The sequence below is a fragment of the Aquarana catesbeiana genome, linkage group LG01 (genome assembly GCF_042186555.1).
Source record: "Aquarana catesbeiana isolate 2022-GZ linkage group LG01, ASM4218655v1, whole genome shotgun sequence".
In the NCBI taxonomy this organism is placed as follows: Eukaryota; Metazoa; Chordata; class Amphibia; order Anura; family Ranidae; genus Aquarana; species Aquarana catesbeiana.
The window spans coordinates 285641881-285665306 of record NC_133324.1 but is presented as its reverse complement, the minus strand read 5'-3'; the positions used below and the strand labels follow the sequence as shown (position 1 = coordinate 285665306).

Below are 23426 nucleotides of genomic sequence, written 5' to 3'. Positions count from 1 at the left end.
CCACCAAAAGAAAGCTCTATTTGTGTGAAAAAAAGGACAAAAAATTCATATAGATACAGTGTTGCATGACTGAGTAATTGTCATTCAAAATGTGAGAGCACCAAAAGCTGAAAATTGGTCTGGTTATTAAGAGGGTTTAAGTGCCCAGTGGTCAAGTGGTTAATCAATATTCTCCAATGCACTGCTCCTCCTCTCTCTGTTCTTGTATTGCCTATGGGAGGATCATGGTTGAAAAAAATAGATTAGGATTACACTGCTCACCTCCCTAATAAGCATTTGGCAGGTATCCAGGGATGGTGCTTGTCGAACATGAAAATATATCGAAATGCACCATTGATGCATTTTTCATGCATTGCACTTTTGTTGGTATCTCAACACATAGCATGTCAATAGTTGGACACGTTGTCTTTCTTATAATGCACAGCAACACAGCAGGAGATGTGAACAGCACCTATTAGTAAAATCTATACATATGTTGAAACAGTACATTGTGAATGGGCCCTAAGAATTAGTTGATACCACTTAAAAGGATAAGTGCACTTTGGAAAAAATATGCTCCTGTGGTATAAAACAGAAAATATAACTTTCTACCTTTTCTGATCCTTTTTTTCACCAAAAGGCTTAGCAGGATAAATTCCCTGTTTATCTACTTGATTGTAAAAGTTTGAATTTTTTTTAAATAACATATTATACTTACCTGCTCTATGTAATGGTTTTGCATAGAGCAGCCTCAATCCTCCTCTTCTCAGGTTCCCCGCCTGCGTTCCTGGCTCCTACAACCTGCCGAATTCCCCCATAACAAGCCGCATTAAATCAAACAAGTTAGAGGAGCAATATAAAATTTGATTTTACTTTTATCACAAAAATGCACCTATCCTTTAGCTTCCATCTGTTCTGTGGGACATTCTGTTCCTAATATTTTAAGCAACCCTTAAGTTAGAAATGGAAAAGACTATACTTTACAGAGATTTTCTGCAGTAAAAAAACAAAAGTTTGAAACCTGTCTGTTTCTGTTGCACTCTTTTATAAAGGACATTATGCTGAAATGTTGTGTGTACATCAGGGGTCTCCAAACTTTTCAAACAAAGGGCCAGTTTAATATCCTTCAGGGGGTCGGATTGTGGCCAGTAGGGGTAGAAAATGTCCTGTGCCCAGCATCAATGAGAATGAACTTGACCGCAGGGTTGGTGGTCAGCAGGAGGAGGAGTAGTGGCGCATCATTGGTATTAGTGGAAGGAATAGTACACCAACAGTGGTATCCAGTGGAACAAATCCGGCCCCATTGCAGGTGTCAGTGGGAGGTATAGTGTCTCATATCATTGGGAGAAGTAGTACCCCAAGGGCCAGATATAGGCTAGCAAGGGCCATCGTTTGGAGGCCCCTGGTCTACATATTGTTTAAAAATATGATTTGTATTTGGCTTATTACTATCCAGAGCCGGTTTGCTTTTGTGCTCTGAGAAGCTGAGAATGTTTGTTTATAGTAGTGTAGTATTTTAATGTCCTCAATTTGTCTGTGATATCTGGGTTTCAAGGGAGATCATACAAGTCTGTATATGATATTCTATTTTTTGTTGAACATGAGGTCCCTTGCACACACGATCTAGCTGCAGTGGTTCCATCGGTCCAGGCATTTTAGTGCATCAGTGTACCTGTCAAAGTCTATGGAACCTAAACGTGGGTATCACTCGTTACAGCGTTCAGCCGTAGCCTGCCATAGACTTTGACAGGCTGCAGGCAGTGGGGCTGGATGTTAAACCTGTCCCTCCCTGACACACTAAAATGTCAGGAGGCGCAGCTAGGCAACCCCCGTGTGCAAGAGGCTTAAGTTGTCAAGTTTGTTTCAGCATTTAGACGGTGGCAATATGGTTTGTATGCCAAATGCCTTAGAATACAACTGTAATCAAAGAGAAAAACTGGATGTTTTGTATTTCCTAGATATTTTGAACTATTTCTCATTATAAAGTGAAAAAAGGTAATACGCAGCCCAGTACATAACACTCTGAAAAATGTTGTGTTCATGGTCACCTTATACGCTCAATTGTACTGATTAACAGCATGGCTTAATTAGAACAGAACAGAGCTCTTAGGGCATCATGGCAGTAGAGTTTGTTTTCCCAGTTCAGAGCACCTCTGTGGTAACCCTCTGAAGATGGACCACACATGGTTCTAAATCTTCCACATGCGCTTGACTGCAGTGTAGGAATTCCATAGACCTTTCTTTTTTCTATAATTGCCCTATCAATAACCATACTCCCATGCAGAGCAAATAATGCATTGTTCTGTTCTTTTAGAACTTCTGAACGTTTTATTTCAAAATGGGATTTATTTATTTTTTGTTTGCCTGCAAAAGAAAATCTGTTTCTGTCTATTTTATGTGTATTTTCATGGAAAGTAACTATATCTTTATCTTTTAAGATATGACCCTCGGCACAATCGCTGGTTTCAGATCCAATCCATGCAGCAGGCCCGTGCTGACTTGTCTGTGTGTATTATGGGCAAGTATATCTATGCAGTAGCAGGCAGGGATTACCATGATGAGCTGAAGGAGGTGGAGAGATATGATCCATACACCAACTCATGGGAATATGTGGCACCACTTCAGAAACAGGCAAGAAAACTAATATGAACAAAAAAGCCTAGAAACTGCTACATACCATATATTTGTAGTCTTGGTACTTTAAAGGCCTGGTGTTCACCATTTACGATCAATATAGAACCAATGAATAATTCTGCCAGAAGGAGATGCCATGACCCAAAATATATTTCTTTGGAACCTCTGTTTCAACCTAATTCCAACCATAGCTCCAAAGCCTTTTTTTTTTTTTTTTTTTTTTTTTTTTTTTTTTTATGGAGTGGGGTAGGATAAGAGCACCCGCTGTTTTTTTTTATTGCTATGTGGGTTAAAAAAAGATTTCCCCTCACTTCCTGTTACAGCATGGTTTTGGCAACTGAAGAGATCTGCAACAGGGACACAGATGACAGTAAAATAGCTGACAGGAGTTCTAGCCTTCCCCTACTTCCCCTATACTGGTAAGAAATCAACATGCAGAAAATGCTGTGTGGGACACTGCTGGCTCCACATTGCAACCTCCATGTTATAAATGCCATTTAAAATGCAGGGAAAATGTGGAGTAAACACTGGTGTGGGAAAGCGGTATCTACTATCCTTTATAAGTGAGGCCATATCATGTAAAATAGCACCCACTATCTGTTAAAAAGAAAAAAAAATGACACCCATAATGGGCACTAAAACTTCAACTGGCTATTTTACTAATAATGTGTGTACATCACTGCTTTTCCACTAAGCTCTTGTATAATTTAAGTGAAAAAAAATTTACCTTTCGGATTGTCTGTAAATAGTTTAATTAAGTTAAGTAAAATTTTGAAATCTGATGAAGGAGTCTATACATTTTTAGATCTTTAATGATCTAATACAGCCTTTCTCAACTGGGGTACCGTGGGATCATGGTAGAGAGAGGCTGTCAGATGAGCCAGAGCTCCCGATCCCCAGCCGAACTGTACATGGGCAATAGAAGCTCAGTCAGACTCTGCAAAGTGAAAGTAAAGGGAGGGGGAGTGTGCTGTGCTCTCTGCCTCCCCCTACAGTGCAGTACCCGCTGTGTAAGGCAAGGTATTGTACTGCAATGGTTTAAAGGGTTGTGTGTGTTTGTATATGTACCTACCACGTGGTCTTACCGCTCCTCCAGCCTCACATGTAAACAAGCCCTTGGTTCACAACTGTGCGGCTGCGTGTAGGGCAGCCCATGCATTTCAATGGACTGCCCTACCTGCAGAAATGCAGGGAAGGCCGTCCCTGACCTTTTTTTTTTTTAAAAACAGTCCATGTTTGCCAATGTGTGGGGTACCATTAAGAATTAATGGCACCCCTAAAGAGCAGAGCATTTGTCTGTGTGCCAGGAACGAGCGCGATTTTGCGCACATTCCGCGACACACAGTAACGTGAACCAAGCCTTGGGCAGGGGCGCCTCAAGACTGAAAATACTTTTCAAGGGCACCCCAACTGGAAAAAGTTTGAGAAACACTGATCTAATGTGTGTGGGGGTTTTTTTTTTTTGTTGTTTTTTTGTTTTTTTAAGAGGAAATGAAGCTGAAAGTTGACTGTTTAAAAAGAAAAAAAAATGCTGGTTGCTAGCTCGGCATGCTGAGCCTATTGCTTTTACGCCTTGTGTTCCTAATCTATTCCAAGAAAAGGACCTATGACTTTTCCCCAAATCCTGATCTACATACTTTTTCCAGGGCATTGACCATGAAAGTATTCAAGCCAGAGAGTGAATAAAATAACAGCCAGGCAATTAGTATTTACAAAAGAAGTCAATAACAGCAGCTTTCATATTTCTCACCTGACAAACATATTTTTATGCAAACAACAAGTCTACTGGTTTTTCTCTGCAGGTGCATGCACATGCTGGGTCAGCTCTTGGTGGTAAGATGTACGTAGCTTGTGGAAGGAGAGGAAATACATACCTAAAGGAAACTTGCTGTTATGACCCAGAAAAAAATCAATGGACATATGTAGCCTCTGGGCCAGTAAGGAGGGCATGGCATGGCATGGTGTCTCTATTGGAAAAAACATATGTGATTGGAGGAAGCAACGATGATGAGGGCTTTCGACAAGATGTCCTGGAGGTAAATGCAAGATAGCTTGTCATTCTAGTTCATTATGATTAACCCAAGCTTTAGCAACTGCTGACAATGGGTATTGTATACCTTTGAATCAAAATCTCCCTCTACCTCCTTTTTTTTTTCAGCGAACATACTTCCTTTTCCCCTTCAAAATGCCATCTGCTGTTGTATTTTTTTTGTGGTTTTTTTTTATTCTTGCATTGTAAATTAAAGTAGAACTACTGGAAAAACTTTTTTTTTTCATTTTGGATAGAGCAGAGGAGGGAAATAACCACTGTGAGATTCATTTTTTCACCATCTGTTTCCCATTGCGGAGATTTCCCTTCACTTCCTGTCCCATAGCCAAACAGGAAGTGATAGGAAATCTCTGCAAATTTAGGGGATTCCTTGGGGACCCCCAGGTCACCAGAACTAGTGTCCCTATTGAAATATTTCCCCTCTATTACTTTTCTGGGGACAACCCAAAATTTGGGATTTTCTTCTACTTTCACTTTCAAATATAATAGTAAACAGGACAAGTAGAGAGGGTGAATCTTCCTAATGGGGGCATAGACAGCAATAAAAACTAACAAGCATTCTAATCCCTCTGCACCCTATCCAAATTTTTTTTTTTTTTAAGTTATGCCTTTAGTTGTACTTTAAGTGGAGAAGTCCTCTTTTTAGCAGGATCGTCACAGGGGCTACAGCTCTGCTCTCTTTGCCAGAGTCAGGAGATGGCATCAAAAAGGGGGAGGAGGAAGTGACGCAGGGCACCCGTTGATTGCATTTCCTTTGAACACTGTGCATATGGACAGGACTCGTAGTAAATTTAGGCAGTGCAGTGGGCATTGAGAAGAAAGGTTATTGGCAGTGTCAATGCTGGGGTTGGTGTGAGATGCGAAAGCTGTATGTGTTGAGTTTATTGGTGTGAATGGTAGATTGTCCTCCCATGTACCGTGCTGTACTGTATGCAACCTTCTTCAGAATGCACCATTCTGTACAATGTGCAGGATGTTATATACTCCACACCCCCTTCTCTTAACTCATACTATAATTTTATCAGCTCCACTATATCCAAGTTTAACTTCAAACTCATAGCTCATTGGTGCAAAGACCCAGTAGGCTTAGTTAGATGGTACCCACGGGTTCCTGCAGTGTGCTGAGGATGTGGACTAGCACCTGGTGCTCCTTGCCACATTTGGTGGCAGTGCCCACATTTTGAACTTAATTGGAGATCACCAACCTCATAGTGAAAAGTTCTACCATGGCCCTTCAGCGTGACCTTTGGGTCCTTCTACTGCATAATTCAATGATGTCTGTCCCTACTTATAAGAAATAATTGATACCATATCTACTGAATGCTGCCAAGAGGCTGATCTCAAAATCCTAGAAAACTACCAGACCAGCATAAGTAGCAGAATGGATATTACGATTGTTGATAGGATAAATTGGATGGACGTGATTACTATCCTAAAGGCGAGGCTATGACACATATTGCAAAATATGAGCGAGCTGGCTACATTTTAAAAACGTTAACTCCTGCAAGTCTTTACTGGAGACTTACTTTAGAGTAAAAACATGTATTATACAGTGTCTCACAAAAGAGTACACCCCTCACATTTTTGTAAAGATTTTATTGTAACTTTTCATGTGACAACACTGAAGAAATTACACTTTGCTACAATGTAAAGCAGTGAGTGTACAGCTTGTATAACAGTGTAAGTTTGCTGTCCCCTCAAAATAACTCAACACACAGCCATTAATGTCTAAATCGCTGGCAACAAAAGTGAGTACACCCCTAAGTGAAAATGTCCAAATTGGGCCCAATTAGCCATTTTCCCTCCCCGGTGTCATGTGACTTGTTAGTGTTAAAAGGTCTCAGGTGTGAATGGGGAGCATGTGTGTTAAATTTGGTGTTATCGCTCTCTCTCATACTGGTCACTGGAAGTTCAACATGGCACCTCATGGCAAAGAAGTCTCTGAGGATCTGAAAAAAAGAATTGTTGCTCTACGTAAAGATGGCCTAGGCTATAAGAAGATTACAAAGACCCTGAAACTGAGCTGCACCACAGTGGCCAAGACCATACAGCAGTTTAACAGGACAGGTTCCACTCAGAAAAGGCATTGCATGGTCGACCAAAGAAGTTGAGTGCACATGCTCAGCGTCTTATCCAGAGGTTGTCTTTGGGACATAGATGTTTAAATGCTGCCAGCATTGCTGCAGAGGTTGAAGTGGTGGGGGGGTCAGCCTGTCAGTGCTCAGACTATACGCCGCACACTGCATCAAATTGGTCTGCATGGCTGTCGTCTCAGAAGGAAGCTTCTTCTAAAGATGAAGCACAAGAAAGCATGCAAACAGTTTTGCTGAAGACAAGCAGACTAAGGACATGGATTACTGGAAGCATGTCCTGTGGTCTGATGAGACCAAGATAAACTTATTTGGTTCAGATGGTGTGAAGCGTGTCTGGCGGCAACCAGGTGAGAAGTACAAAGACAAGTGTGTCTTGCCCACAGTCAAGCATGGTGGTGGGAGTGTCATGGTCTGGAGCTGCACAAGTGCTGCCGGCACTGGGGAGCTACAGTTTATTGAGGGAACCATGAATGCCAACATGCCCCCCCCCCCTTTCTCCCTTTGCTGTATCCCTTTCCCCTCATGATTTCGCCCTACTGCATCCTAATCTATTCGATTCCACTACTTGACTTTTATGTAGATAGATATCATTCTTGACTTAAATCATTTGACTGTATAATATTGTTGCCTTAGCTAACATAATTTGATGAACTGTGTACCTTACAAGTCTGTTGTTTTCATTTGCCTATGATGAATAAAAACTTTTCTGTTTAAAAAAAAAAAAAAATGAATGCCAATATGTACTGTGACATACTGAAGCAGAGCCTTCAGAGACTGGGCCGCAGGGCAGTATTCCAACATAATGACCCCAAACACACCTCCAAGATGACCATTGCCTTGCTAAAGAAGCTGAGGGTAAAGATGATGAACTGGCCAAGCATGTCTCCAGACCTAAACCCTATTGAGCATCTGTTGGGCATCCTCAAACGGAAGGTGGAGGAGGGCAAGGTCTCTAACATCCACCAGCTCCGTGATGTTGTCATGGAGAAGTGGAAGAGGACTCCAGTGGCAACCTGTGAAGCTCTGGTGAACTCAATGCTCAAGAGGGTTAAGGCAGTGCTGGAAAATAATGGTGGCCACACAAAATATTGACACTTTGGGCCCAATGTGGACATTTTCACTTAGGGGTGTACTCACCTTTGTTGCCAGCGGTTGAGACATTAATGGCTATGTGTTGAATTATTTTGAGTGGGACAGCAAATTTACGGTGTTATACAAGCTGTACACTCACTACTTTACATTGTAGCAAAGTGCCATTTCTTCAGTGTTGTCACATGAAAAGACATAATAAAATATTTACAAAAATGTGAGAGGTGTACTCACTTTTGTGAGATACTGTATGTCATTCACTATATATATAATAATACCTACTGAATACAGGCTGTAACTTACAGTATAATTAAAGTCTGCAATACTTGCCTCTTAAATGGTCCGAGGTCCCACATCGGAACACAGGATCTGTGCTAGAATGTAAAGTGAGCTGCGTATCACTGAATATCATCACAGTACCTAACTACCACATAGATCTAGCCTTTCTGTTGTAACACATTTCATGGGTCGTAGCTTGATTGTGAAGCTTGAAAAAAATTAGGGTAGTGTCTGCTTTCCCTGTAGTGTCTGCTTTCCCTGTACTGTTTCACAACAGAAAACAAGATACATTTTAAAGAAGGCAACATATTGACTTATTTCAGTGATGTGCTTTTTTTCAGTATGTTATAGTGCAGATACATTTTGTATTTTATCGGTTTTATCATTTCACTTCCTACTTCTAGGTTGCATGCTACAACCCAAAAACAGACCAGTGGTCATTAATGTGTCCCGTGCCTTCAGGACATGGAGAGCCTGGAATTGCTGTTCTAGACAAGAAAATTTATGTGCTAGGAGGCAGATCACACAACCAAGGAGGTCGCATGGATTATGTACATATATATGATGCAGTCAGGGACTTATGGGAGGATGGACCTCAGCTGGAGGATGACATCTCAGGCATGGCAGCCTGTGTGCTTACACTTCCCAGATCTGTGCTCATTGATGCAGACGTTTGGACACATGAGATGTACATGCATTATATGGACAGAGTGCAGCATCCACCCGACAATGCATCTGAAGTCATGAGTGTGTCAGACTGGGAGGACTTGGATAATTCTGGTGAAGACTGACATCACCTGATAAGACTGTTTTTGTAAGCATGTTGTTCATGCATTCTGCCATTTGGTTCGAGACAAGTGCAATCTTCACATTTGCCTTTTAACTGATTTTTACCCATTTGTTGCCTCATCCCAATCATGATTTTGATTTATGAGATTCCTTTGTGCAAACTGTTTTGTTTTTCTGTACTGGAAATTTAAGCAAGGTAAAACTTTTTTTTTTCTTTTTACTTCTAAAGTATAGTGCCATTCACATCTACATGTATGCTTGTAATGGTTTTATTTGTTTCAACGTCCTAATACTTTGCTAGACAACTCAGCAGAACAATCCTAGCACTTTGCACAGTGATCTAGAGCACTGAGATCTTTCACAATAAATGCAAAAGATTGCTGTTTCTGTTCGTTTCTTGGGTGGGAACTAAAGAGGCCTTTCTTTGCTTATTGTATCTTCTTAGGGCCCTTTCACACGGGCCATACTGCGGCTGTGATCTGCTTGCTCAGCAGGGGTTCTCTCCGCTGATCCCCACTGAGCAGACGGTTGACAGGTCTGTGTCCTCTCCACTTATGCAGAGCAGACACAGCCTGCTCTCCTATATAGGCACTCAGATGTAAACGGACTGCCTGTCCGTTTACACTCGACTGCCATCCAATTCAAACCGCTGGTCGGAAGGGGATCGAATCCTTTATCCTTCTTCTATTTATCGGATCACATATAAGCGGGTGTACACGGACGCATGTCCGTGTACACCTGGCGCTCCATAGAGAAGAATGGAGGTTCTGATCTGGTCCGCCTGAAAAAAGGACAGATGGACCCAATCGGAACGTCTGTGTGAAAGCGGTCCGAGGCAGGGGTGTCCAACCTGCAGCCCAACACAAAATTGTAAACTTAAAAATGTTGATTCTTTTTTGAAATTTTTTCTAAAAAAAAAAAAATGCGGCTGAAAACAAAATTTGAGTGTCTCCTTACTGGTCTTTTGTACGTTTTATCTTCCCAAAAAAAGATATACCACTCTTCACAATCGCACCTTATTTATGTCATCAGTTTTTGGCAGCACCTATATTTGTGAACAAATATTTTGAAGGATGAAGCACACAAAGGGCAAAATTAGAACCAAAATATCCTATGAGCACCTTGAGAATTAATGGAGAATTGCTACTACATCCATCGAAACAGATATTGATGCATTAGCTTAATAAAAACAGTGTCAAATATCCCACTAGTTATGTTGCCCTCTTTTACTTTTATAATAAAAAATATTGTTAAAAAATGTAAGCTTTTATTACTTAGGTACATTATCTATATCAGTGATTGCTAACTTGTAATCTGCCTGACTTTTTCTGCTCATCAGCTATCCTTATTGTTAGTGTATTTTATGTGTGGCCCAAGACAATTCCTTTTCATCCAATATGTGCAGGAAGGTCAAAAGATTGGACACCCGGTTATAAGGTAAAACATCTTTTGACAAACAGTAAATGTGCTTCCTTAGTCTTGGGGTCCATTTACAATTTTGTGGTGCGATAACATGCATTGCCTTAAGGAAGCCCATTGAAATCTGTGGGCTACTAACACATCGGTAAAATCTCTAAGGCTCTAAATACCCGTATGCATTTTTATGTTTTCATGTGCCACATACATGTTTTACATGATGTTTATGTGTTGTTTTTACATGCATTGCTGTTTTGTTTTTTATATACAGTTTTCCACCAACAAGCAGGACTTTTGTCAACACACCCAAAATGTTGACTGGGCCTAAAATTGGATGTGACATAAAATTTGTAATGAAATGCACACAGACAGTACTGATCCATTCTCTCTTATACACACATGGCTGACGCCTATGCATGCACACAGCACTGATCCATATGTTCACTCATGCCGCGTACACATGAGCAGACTTTACGGCAGACTTGGTCCGGCGGACCGGAGTCCGTCGGATAATTCGATCGTGTGTGGGCTCCAGCGGACTTTTTTTTTCCCAAAAGTTCGACGGACCTAGAAATGAAACATGTTTCAAATCTTTCCGACGGACTCGAGTCCGGTCGAAAAGTCCGCTCGTCTGTATGCTAGTCCAACGGACAAAAACCGACGCTAGGGCAGCTATTGGCTACTGGCTATGAACTTCCTTGTTTTAGTCCGGTCGTACGTCATCACGTACGAATCCGTCGGACTTTGGTTGATTGTGTGCAGGCAAGTCCGTTCATTCGGAAAGTCCGTCGAAAAGGCCGCCAGACCTAGTCCGTCAAAGTCCGCCCGTGTATACGCGGCATTAGTCTCACAGTACTGATCTATAGGCTCTTTCACTCTCACAGTACTGCCCCATATGAGGATCAATATCACACAACAAAAGCACAGAGAGCAAAAACCACTTGCAACTGATTTGCGAATAAAAAATACCTGTATAATTGGATAGTTGGCTACAAAAATGTTTCCCTGATCTAGAGTCTCTGGTATAAATACTGAACTTTCCCAAAACTACAAACCAGCACTACAGACCACCATGGACCCTTGTGCATGCCCACCAAGTGCACAAATAATAAACAATAAAGAAAAATAGAGTTGTGTCCCCATTAAAGACTGCTGACCTGCACACAACAGCCCAAAACACTATGGCAATGCACGTTAGAGCCACAGGACCACCCCTACTTCTGAGTAAGCAGTACATAAGGCTAACACTGTCCTTCAATCGAGTTTAAGAAAAAGATTTTACAGTAAGTACAAAAACTCTTTTCCTTATTGTCCATTAAAAGATGCAGGAATCATAGAAATTCTTAAAGAATAAGTTAATTTAAAAAAAAAATGCACATTTTTTGCAGGTAAAGAAATATGCATTTATTTATTTTGGAGCCTGTAAAGCATTGCACCAGCGATCAGATCTGTCAGTGTATCTGTGTGCCCATACGGACAAGCGGATACACTGATAGGAAGAATTATTGAACTGCTCTGATGAGCTGTGGAGAACTACAAGCCGACGTCTGCAAAGGATGCAGGAATTGTAGTCCAGTCATATATAGAGCTGTCTATGAATGACTTGGCCGTGTAGACGGAGCCCCCACTGCCACACTGATTTAAAAAAACTGACAGCTAGTACAGGGAACTTCTCCCCGTACTACTGTCATGGAGGGGGGATCAGGTCGTGGCTGTAGCATTGGGAACATCTTATATATAAAAAGAAGGCAATCAGCACACACAAACAAGAAAAGATAGCTAAAATGACAATTGCAAGCTGAACACCAAAAGGCAAACCACAACACCAATGAACATGAATATAAAAAGTAGAGAGGTGCAGTGCAATAACAAAAAGTCCATACACTTTAACATAATATGTTGTCCACCACGTGATAAAAGGGGAGTTTTCAAATGTTGTAGCCAAAATTCATAGTGAAAAATCCTCCACCGTCAGTATAATGCACTCTTACCAGATAAGATGGATCATTTGAGTGAACAAATGATCAGACACGCTTGTTACCCACATGAGGGGTGAGGAAGGTGAATCAATCCAGCAGCATAGATGGAGAACTTCCCAGGTGGATAAGTGAGGTATATATAAATAAAAAAGTGAACACAATCTAAGTGTACACTTAAAAGTACTGTTTCTCTCCCTTGCTTCTCTCTCAGCTTCCTTGCTTACTCCAGTTCCTCAGTTTTATTCTTTTTTCTTTGTCACAGCTCTTTTCCCTTGTGTCAGAAAAGTTGTGCACATTGCTGATGATGCAGGAAAGGGAAAAGAGCTGTGACAAAGAAAAAAGAATAAAACTGAGGAACTGGAGTAAGCAAGGAAGCTGAGAGAAAAGCAAGGGAGAGAAACGGTACTTTTAAGTGTACACTTAGATTGTGTTTAATTTTTTATTTTAACAGTAGCTGAAAATTTGTGTCAGGGAGGGAGCTTAGAGGTAGATAAGCAGGGAGCTTGTCAGCTCTGCGTGTTTCTTCATTCCTCCAATCAGCTTTCACACAGTGTAAGCCCAGTCTCCCCACCCACCCCTATGTGCTGCTGAAAGAGGAAGAAAGATTTTTAACACAATCTGCACTTTCCAAAAAGTGTAGAAAGCTGAAGACAGCAGATATACAAGTAAAATTATGTAGGAAAGTTTGTTTAATCTTTGTGTATCATCTGAGGCTATTCACTTCACTCGGTATATGTGAGGGTTTACAACCACTTTAAGGAATCGACACCTAAAGGAAACCTAGATAAAAATGCCAACCAATTTGCAGTTGTCACGACCAAAGAGAGGACACCTTGGATCAACATGGTGTTCCAGACTGGGAACAATAACACCATTAAGTGGAGAAAGTGCTACCAGAGGGAGCCATGGGTCTGAATCTGTGAATGGAGGATCCACCATCCACCAACAAACAGGTGGAATAGTGCACTAGCTAAACAGGAAAAAAAATTAGACCAACAAAACATGTTACTAGGCTAAACCCCAGAGTGAAAACATGTTCAAAAATTAATAAACACTTTGAAGATTAACATACCTAACTCCTCATCTCACAAAAACGAAGCTTGGACAGATATAACATGTCCAGGGAAAAGACCAACTGATCAACATCCATAGGTTAAGTTGACCATTTCTGATCCTTGTCTTCAGAAAGTGGGAAGTCCAAAAAAAGACAAGATGATACCTGATAGACAACTTAAGAAGTTATCCAACGACATGGAAGCCCTCACGGCATGAGCTGTGAATGTAGAAAACTGACAAAAACTTAAGGGAACTTTCCTTGAATCAATCTTAAAGGGTGGGGTGATAAACAACACCTTAAAAAGAGGGTAAGTAGAAACTAGAAAATATTGTAATGCAAGCAGATGTACAAGAACATAAGGTCTGAAATTACCGCCTATATCAAATTCCACCGCCCTAATTTAGATGGAGAAACTAAAAAGGACTGAGAGACTGCATGAGAAGGGTGGGACCATGCTAAATAGGAATTCCCCAAACATGCCCACATTCCTGAAGGAGTGTATAGAAAAAACTGCTATATGCCAGGGAAGATTTGATCAAAAGTATACCAGGAGTGGACTTATTAGTGAAGATTGAGTCAAGCAGTTCCACTCGAAGATGATCTAAGACTACTTGTACTAGATAGATGTTAATTTAAATATATGAAAGCAGAAAACCGGACCCTTAGTTTTGCAGGAACTACTAGAAGACTAAAATTGGCCATGCACGGGTCGTTTTTTTTTTTTGTTCAACCAGCGGGTTGAACAAAAAAAAACTGACCCCATTCTCCCATCCACACACTCGATGTGGATACTGGGAATCGGCCCCCCCACTGTGTCATTGTGTCGACAGTGGGGAGACCCCCAGCGCTGATTGAGCAAGAAAATACCGACAGGGCGGTTGAATAGAAGTTGATCAGTAGATTGACTTCTGTTCAACCACGGTGGCCTCACACGGTGGCCTCACACGGTGGCCTCACTGCTGAACTGACCAAATTTGATCCATGTACAGCCAGCTTAACTCACTTCAGGGAAGATCTCCTAAGTGTTCCACAATGGAGGTGCCAGGAAAGCACACTTGGGTGAACATAAGAGTCAGTACTGTGAACAGGGTCCAGAACTGCTGGTGAACACTGAAGAGTTGGGTCCCTAGGAAAAGGACTGAGAAAGAGCAAGTATCGCATACAGCCATCAATGATGGAAAGGGACTCCTCTTCAGTAAGGAGTATTAGATCAAGTGGGATACCATTCTGGAGGACAGGCTCCTACCTGAGTAGGAGTCAGAAACCCCAGAGTGTTGAACTCAGATACACCTGGGAATAGGCACAGTTGGGTGCAGTATTACCAGGAGGGTACCTGATTAACAGGTCTATAGTGTAAGCTACAAGGAAATACCTGGGCACCGCAGGGAGGTAAATTGCCAAGGGATTTAAGTAAGCCTCCAAGCAAGTACCTTCAATGCAGAAGCTTGAGCAGATGGGACAGAGGGCTTTGGGATCTGTGCCTTGAGTGAAATGTAGACCCTAATCACCTACAAGTTCCTACTGTAGTAGTAGAAGTTTGGGGCTCCTCTGCCTCATTACATCGAGACTGTCCTCTTTTGTGTTTGAAAAGATATGTTGCACCATGTAGTAGAAAACAACTGGGCCCACAGTGAGGCAAAGCTTTGCCTACTGACAAATTCAAGCAGATGGTGCTGATGAGGTTTTCGTGTGGCTGGAAGTGACAAAATCAGCAGCAAAGCATTAGCATGACAGACAGGTGACAAGCATTTTTTATGAGAGGTCAGCGGTGGCAGCCTATACTGTATATTTAAGTTTTCTTTTAAGCACTGAGTTAAAAAATATATTCATGGGTGAGCAATATACTTCTTCCTATTGTAGCCCACCACTCATATGTACTACAAGTGATGACAAATGTAAAAGAACACATTCCTGAAATAACTTTAGATCAGCCTGTTCCTCCCTGCTTGCTACTCGGTGGTACAGACTTTGGCTGTGCTGTTCTGATCCGATACTTACTGTTCCGGAAGCAGAGCTGATAGAATGTTTTCAAGCAACTAATGGGCAGACTGCATAGCTAAAAGTGATTTGTAAAGCTTAAATTTTTTAAAATTAAAATAATAAACATATCATACTTGCCTGCTCTGGTTTTGCACAGAGCAGCCCTGATCCTCTTCTTCTGGGGTCCCCACTGGCGCTCCTGGCTCCTCTGCTTCAGTGAATGCCCACAATAGAAAGCCATTTTCTATGAGGGGAACTTGGACGGGCTCAATCCCCATTCCGCCCTCTCTGCATTTATGCATACAGACAGTGTGGCTCAGCCCACCCCCTGCCTCCCTCATCACAGAATTTGATCGACAGCAACAGGATCAATCTGCCTAGTGAGGAGGGAGAGAGTGAGGAGAACCACTGCTCTCGTGCACAGCACTGGATCGAGAATGGGCTCAGGTAAGTATTGGGGGTGGGGGGGGGGGATTGCGGATAAACAAGTACAACTTATGTAGGAGGGTTGGTTTAATCTGTGTATCACCTGAGGCCAGTCACTTCACTGGGTATACAGTATCTCACAAAAGTGAGTACACCCCTCACATTTTTTGTAAATATTTTATTATATCTTTTAATGTGACAGCACTGAAGAAATGACACTTTGCTACAATGTAAAGTAGTGAGTGTACAGCTTGTATAACAGTATAAATTTGCTGTTCCCTCAAAATAACTCCACACACAGCCATTAATATCTAAACCTCTGGCAACAAAATTGAGTACACCCTTAAGTGAAAATGTCCAAATTGGGCCCAATTAGCCATTTTCCCTCCCCGATGTCATGTGACTCATTAGTGTTACAAGGTCTCAGGTGCGAATGGGGCGCAGGTGTGTTAGATTTGGTGTTATCACTTTCACTCTCTCATACTGGTCACTGGAAGTTCAACATGGCACCTTATGGCAAAGAATTGTTGCTATACATAAAGATGGCCTAGGCCGGGGATATGCAATAAGCGGACCTCCAGCTGTTGCAGATCTACAAGCCCCATGAGGAATAGCAAGACTCTAACAGCCACAAGCATGACACCCCAAGGCAGAAGCATGATGGGACTTGTAGTTTTGCAACAGCTGGAGGTCTGCTAATTGCATATCCCTGGCCTAGGCTATAAGAAGATTGCCAAAACCCTGAAACTGAGCTGCAGCATGGTAGCCAAGACTTTACAGTGGTTTAACTGGACCGGTTCCACTCAGAACAGGCCTTGCCATGGTCGACCAAAGAAGTTGAATGCATGTGCTCAGCGCCATATCCAGATATTGTCTTTGGGAAATAGACGTATGAGTAGTGCCAGCATTGCTGCAGAGGTTGAAGAGGTGGGGGGGTCAGCCTGTCAGTGCTCAGACCATACGCCGCACACTGCATCAAATTGTCTGCATGGCTGTCAACCCAGAAGGAAGCCTCTTCTAAAGATAATGCACAAGAAATCCCACAAACAGTTTGCTGAAGACAGACTAAGGACATGGATTACTGGAACCATGTCCTGTGGTCTTATGAGACCAAGATAAACTTAGTTGGTTCAGATGGTGTCAAGCGTCTGTGGTGGCAACCAGGTGAGGAGTACAAAGACAAGTGTGTCTTGCCTACAGTCAAGCATGATGGTGGGAGTGTCATGGTCTGGGGCTGCATGAGTGCTGCCGGAACTGGGGAGCTACAATTCATTGAGGGAACCATGAATGGCAACATGTACTGTGACATACTGAAGCAGAGCATGATCCCATCCCTTTGGAGACTGGGCCACAGGGCAGTATTCCAACATAACGACCCCAAACACACCTCCAAAACGACCGCTGCCTTGCTAAAGAAGCTGAGGGTAAAGGTGATGTACTGGCCAAGCATGTCTCCAGACCTAAACACTATTGAGCATCTGTGGGGCATCCTCAAACGGAAGGTGGAGGAGTGCAAGGTCTCGAAAATCCACCAGCTCTGTGATGTCGTTATGAAGGAGTGGAAGAGGACTCCAGTGGCAACGTATGAAGCTCTATGCCCAAGAGGGTTAAGGCAGCGCTGGAAAATAATGGTGGCCACACGAAATATTGACACTTTGAGCCCAATGTGGACATTTTCACTTAGGGGTGTACTCACTTTTGTTGTCAGCGGTTTAGACATTAATGGCTGTGTGTTTAGTTATTTTGAGGGGACAGCAAATTTACACCTTTATACAAGCTGTACACTCACTACTTTACATTGTAGCAAAGTGTAATTTCTTCAGTGTTGTCACATGAAAAAAAAAAATAAAATATTTACAAAAATGTGAGGGGTGTACTCACTTTTGTAAGATACTTTTTGTAAGGATTTACAACCACTTTAAAGCTTTAGAATCACGTAATGTTTTCATTAAGTGACTGTCTGCTCCTTCCCTGGAACATGCACATTTAAATGGTGCCCAAAGATATATTTTATCATTCTGGCTCAGATGAAACACATTACTCCCAAAAATATTTCAGTTTTCAGATGTCGGCAGTTTAAATCACCAAATAGCCCTATTTTATCTCTAAGGGATGCTAACAGCCCGATCTGGTAGATAGCTTTGTCCAGCTATTGCTAACTTTACAAGAGGAACTCTACTAAAGTATACATAAGCATCAGTTAACAATCTACTAACCAACTGAGAAATGCATCCCAGCTTAGTCTCCCTATAAATTTATGGCAGCTTATGGGGTGGCGCAGACAGGGGCAAGGCGCAGACATCATGGCTCTGTCCTGAGTGGCTCTGTCACGAGTGATGTGCAGTTTCACCGACGCAGTTTAACGAAAGCAGGATAACTAAAGCTGCATGAACAACAAGAACTCTGCTCCACTCTGCAAAACAACAAGCAAACCAGCTTTGACGTTTATTTTATATTAGGTTTGTTTCCCACTCTCTATCCACTAACATGCTCCTTATTCTCTTCCTTCTCACATTGGTGTCTTCTATCCTCAAATTATCTTTACTCTACCCCTCCTCTCTTCCCTGCAGCATGCACATATCACCCTCACTCCTACCCTCTCCCTACTATGGCACCCATCATCTCCTGCATTTGCTGCACCCACATGCTGACATAAACACCAGGGCCATTAGACACGTGCGCTCATGCACATCCCACTATCACCTTGCCTTCCTCGCCCTCCTCCTTCTCCTAGTCTCAGGTGACATTTCTCCTAATCCTGGTCCGCCATTTTCCAAATGCAAGCCACATATCCAATACCCCTCCCCCTCTGGCAACCACCGCAATCCACTCAGTTTAATTTCTATCCCCCTGCTTCCTCAAAGCACCCCACCAATCTCATGCGCCCTTTGGAACGCCCGCTCCATCTGTAACAAGCTAACATCTGTACATGACCTCTTCATCTCTCATGGCTTGAACATACTCGCCATAACAGAAACCTGGCTTCAAAATTTTGACTCAGCTTTTCCTGCTGCCCTCTCCCATGGTGGTCTCCATTGGACTCACTCCCCCAGACCCAACAGACAGAAAGGGGGTGGAGTTGGCTTCCTTCTATCCCCACAAAGCACCTTCCAAGTCCTTCCTGTCCCTCCCTCTCTATCCCTCCCTTCTTTCGAGATGCACTGTATTCGTCTGTTTTCTCCCATTTCGCTGAGGATTGCAGCAATTTATAGGCCTCCAGGACCGGTATCGCGCTTTCTTGATGACTTTGCTGCCTGGGTACCCTACTTTCTCTCCTCTGAAATACCCACCATTATTCTTGGTGACTTTAACATTCCTGTCAATGTTAACAGCCCAACTACAGCTAAACTTCTCGATTTAACCTCATCTTTTGATCTAATCCAATGGACACATACTTCCACTCACTCCAATGGTAATACCCTTGACCTTGTATTCTCCCATCTCTGCAACCCTGGCAACCTCACCAACACCCCCTTTCCTCTATCTGATCACAACCTCATTACTTTCACTGTATCCTTGCCTCCAACCACCCATCCCTCCAAGCAGCAAACAATTACTTGTAGAAACCTTCGGCACTTTAACCCTTCTCTTCTCTATTCTGCTACTGACCACCTATATGACATAATCTCTCCCCTGTCCTGTCCTGACCTGGCCACCTCTGTCTACAACAGTTCACTCTCATCATCACTAGATGCACTTGCTCCTCTAACCACACGCAGAATCAGGCCCCGACCGTTACAACCCTGGCAAACTGACAACACTAAAAATCTCAAGAGACATTGCCGTGCTCTTGAACGACTGTGGCGTAAAACCAAATGCCTGCAAGACTTCACCCTATATAAATCTGCCCTTCTAAAATACAATTCATGCCTCCATGCTGCCAAACAAGCCTACTTTGTCTCTCTTATTAATTCCTTGTCATCCAGTCCCCGTCGGCTCTTCTCAACCTTTAACTCTCTGCTTCGTCCACCACCCCCTCTACCCACTAACTCACTCACTGCCCAAGAGATTGCCAATCACTTCAAAGACAAGATCGATGCAATTCGTGAAGACATCTCCACTGTGCGTACGTCTTCCCCACCCAACATACCTTGCCTAGCAGCACATTCAACACTCTCCTCTTTTGAATTGGCTACTACTGAAGAGGTTACAAACATTTTCTCGGATGCCCACCTAACCAATTGTCCTTTGGATCCTGTTCCCTCACAACTACCACGGTCACCCTCTTCTTCTATCCTATGCTCCCTCACCCACATCTTCAATCTCTCCCTCTCTAGTGACATCTTCCCCTCCCCTCTAAAACATGCGCAGATCACTCCCATTCTTAAAAAGCCCTCACTGGACCCTACCGACCTGAACAACTTAAGACCCATTTCATTGCCCCCATTCACCTCTAAACTTCTAGAGCGCTTGGTCTACAACCGTCTTAGCTCCTACCTCAATGAAAATAACCTTCTTGACCCCTTACAGTCTGGCTTTCGCTCGCAGCACTCCACGGAAACTGCCTTACTAAAACTCACTAACGATTTACTAACTGCTAAAACCAACAGCCAGTACTCCATACTCCTACTACTTGACCTCTCTGCGGCCTTTGAAACTGTTGACCACCCGCTCCTTCTCAATAAGCTACATTCCCTTGGGCTCCGAGATTCTGCTCTATCCTGGTTCTCTGCCTACTTATCACAGCACTCCTTCAGTGTCACCTACAACTCTGTCTCCTCCTCTCCATTGCCCCTTTCTGTTGGGGGGCCCCCAAGGCTCGGTTCTTGGACCCCTTCTCTTCTCTATCTACACCTCCTCCCTCGGTCACTTAATAACTGTCCACGGCTTCCAATACCACTTATACGCTGATGACAATCTATCTGTCTACTCCCCACCTCACTCCTTCAGTCTCCTCTCGCATTACTAACTGACATATCAGCATGGATGTCGCACCACTTCCTTAAACTAAATCTCTCTAAAACTGAGCTATTAATATTCCCCCCCGCCCGTGCACCCCTCCATGACTTGTCCATCAAAATCAACAATGCAACTATCAGTCCCTCCCCTCACGCCAGGGTACTAGGTGTAATCCTAGACTCTGACTTGTCATTTCAGCCTCAAATCCAATCGTTGTCAAAAGTTTGTAGAATTCACCTCCGTAACATCTCTAAAATTCGCCCCTTTTTAACAAATGAAACCACCAAGCTCCTCATTCACTCCCTTGTTATCTCTCGCCTTGACTATTGCAACTCCCTTCTCATTGGCCTGCCTCTCCATAGACTATCCCCTTTTCAGTCTATCATGAATGCTGCTGCCAGACTTATCCACCTTACCAAGCGCTCAGTGTCTGCCACACCTCTACTCCAATCCCTACACTGGCTCCCAATCACCCAGCAAATTAAATTCAAAATACTAACCACAACGTACAAAGCCATTCACAACTCTGCCCCGAGCTACATCACTAATCTTGTCTCCAAATATCTTCCAAATCGACCTCTACGCTCCTCTCAAGACCTCCTGCTTTCAAGCTCTCTCATCTCCTCCTCCCATGCTCGTCTCCAGGATTTCTCCAGGGCCTCTCCCATCCTCTGGAACTCGCTACCTCCATCTACCCGGCTATCCCCTACTCTTGCTACCTTCAGGCGATCCCTGAAAACTCATCTCTTCAGGAAAGCCTATCACGTCTCCAACTAATCTCCTACCACTTCCACCAGCTCATTCCCCACAGTTACAACCTTTTGTACCACCTGCCCCACCCTATTAGATTGTAAGCTCTTCTGAGCAGGGCCCTCTTAATCCTCTTATTTATTTATTTTATTTATTTATTTCAGGTACTTATATAGCGCCGTCAATTTACGCAGCACTTTACATATACATTGTACATTCACAACAGTCCCTACCCTCAAGGAGCTTACAATCTAAGGTCCCTAACTCACATTCATACATACTAGGGACAATTTAGACAGGATCCAATTAACCTACCAGCATGTCTTTGGAGTGTATTTTATTATATTATAACTGTATTGTCTCCCTTTTATATTGTAAAGCGCTGCGTAAACTGTTGCCGCTATATAAATCCTGAATAATAATAATAATAATCTAACACACTGTAGATATCTAAAATCCCAATTTTTGATTTGTCACCAGAATAGAGGGGACATCTTCCAACTGGGACACTTGACTCTGCTGTCAAACAGGGATAAGCATATCCCAGTACCAATTCCGCAAACCCTGAACATAGCACCCAGACCCCATTGAAGTCTGGGTGTCAGCGCTTGTTAATGTCTTGTTTTGCACTTTTTTGAATCCCAATTTGCATTAAATTGTTTAAAGAGGGCTTGGGGTAGCTGGGAACTGACACTAGGGACATGTTCCAATGCAAAAAAAAACATACCAGTTAAAAGGAATGGGTTTTTTAATACAGGATAAAATTCTTTAAATTCCTTTAAAAGACAAGTAAAGGTTTTTTTTCCTGAATCATACTTACCTAGGTGCATCTGTCCCCCCCCGGCACCTTTACACTGAGAACTGAGTGATTGAACACCGCCAATCGCTCGGTTCTGACCATTACCCGAGCAGAGAGCTGCAGACTGTCAGTCACAGCTCTCTGCTCTGCCCCCTGCTCACTCACTGGAGCGCTGAGCTGTGGAGGGGGTGGCCAGCTCAGGCTCCCAGCGGCCTGCTGAGAGCCTGAGCTGGGTGTCGGTGCAGGCACCTGGCGGATCCAGACTCCATTGTCGTGATGACGCAGTGCCTGGACCGACTTCTGTGACGTCAGCAGAGAGCGGACTACAGCCGGCTCTCTGCTGAAAACAGGTCACAGGAGTGCAAAAAGAACTGCACTCCTGTGATCCATAGGAGAAGTAGAGCCAAACGACCTTTGGCTGTACTTATTTAAATAACATGCTTGGGGAATGTTCAAAACCTACTTCCAGGAATTTTTTTCGTTGGATACCTACTAATGGTGCACCAAAATAAAAATTCTGGACCGAAACCGAAAATTCAGGATGCACTTGGCCGAAAACCGAAAAGGACAGTTTTTAAAGGGTAACTCCACTTTCGTGGGGAAAAAAATATCAAATAAAGAAAAAATAATATAGCGTGTACAATTGCGACACAAGTCATATTTTAGTTGAATGTTATTACAAAATTACCTTTCCTTTTCAAGCTGCAGCGCTGTCATTTTCTGAAAATACAACGCAATGAAGCTACCTGGAGGTGTTCTGTACAAAGAATGGGTACAGAACGCTCCCCAGAAACATTAACTCCTGCTTGTGTGATTGGCTCATTAATTTTCCCAGAAATCTGGACTAAGATAAGATCCCCTGCAACAAAAATGTAATTAACCCCTCCCTTTAGAATCACTTTCCCACATGGATACAGACAAATACACAGAGATTTCTTCTGAAAAAAAGTTTGTTAAAATCCTTGTAATGTACATAGATCACCCAGAGGGGAATGTTTTTGTTTTTTTTCTCAACAAAAGTGGATTTACACTTTAAAAATATATATATTTTATATATGTAATTTGTCTTTTTGATTAATATCATTAATTTAAATGAATTTATTTTCAGCCATTATCGGCACCTTTTTAGCCGATAGGCTGCTTTTACACTGAGCAGTTTTTGAAGCGCTTTTGCATTAAAAAAAGAGCAAGAAAAAGGCATCTCTTT

At 42.6% G+C, this 23426-nt stretch overlaps 1 protein-coding gene across 4 annotated transcripts in view; it reads left to right on the top strand.

The window, feature by feature from the left end:
- KLHL22 (kelch like family member 22) overlaps window positions 1–9295 on the top strand; it is a 57381-nt gene extending 48086 nt beyond the window's left edge. For all 4 annotated transcript variants that reach the window (XM_073629218.1, XM_073629219.1, XM_073629216.1 and 1 more), the window contains 3 exons: window positions 2418–2610; window positions 4416–4649; window positions 8529–9295. In XM_073629218.1, the coding sequence (XP_073485319.1) occupies window positions 2418–2610; window positions 4416–4649; window positions 8529–8915 (814 nt within the window). In that variant the 3' untranslated portion in view covers window positions 8916–9295. The remainder of the gene's footprint in view (window positions 1–2417; window positions 2611–4415; window positions 4650–8528) is intronic.
- Window positions 9296–23426: the final 14131 nt, after the last annotated feature.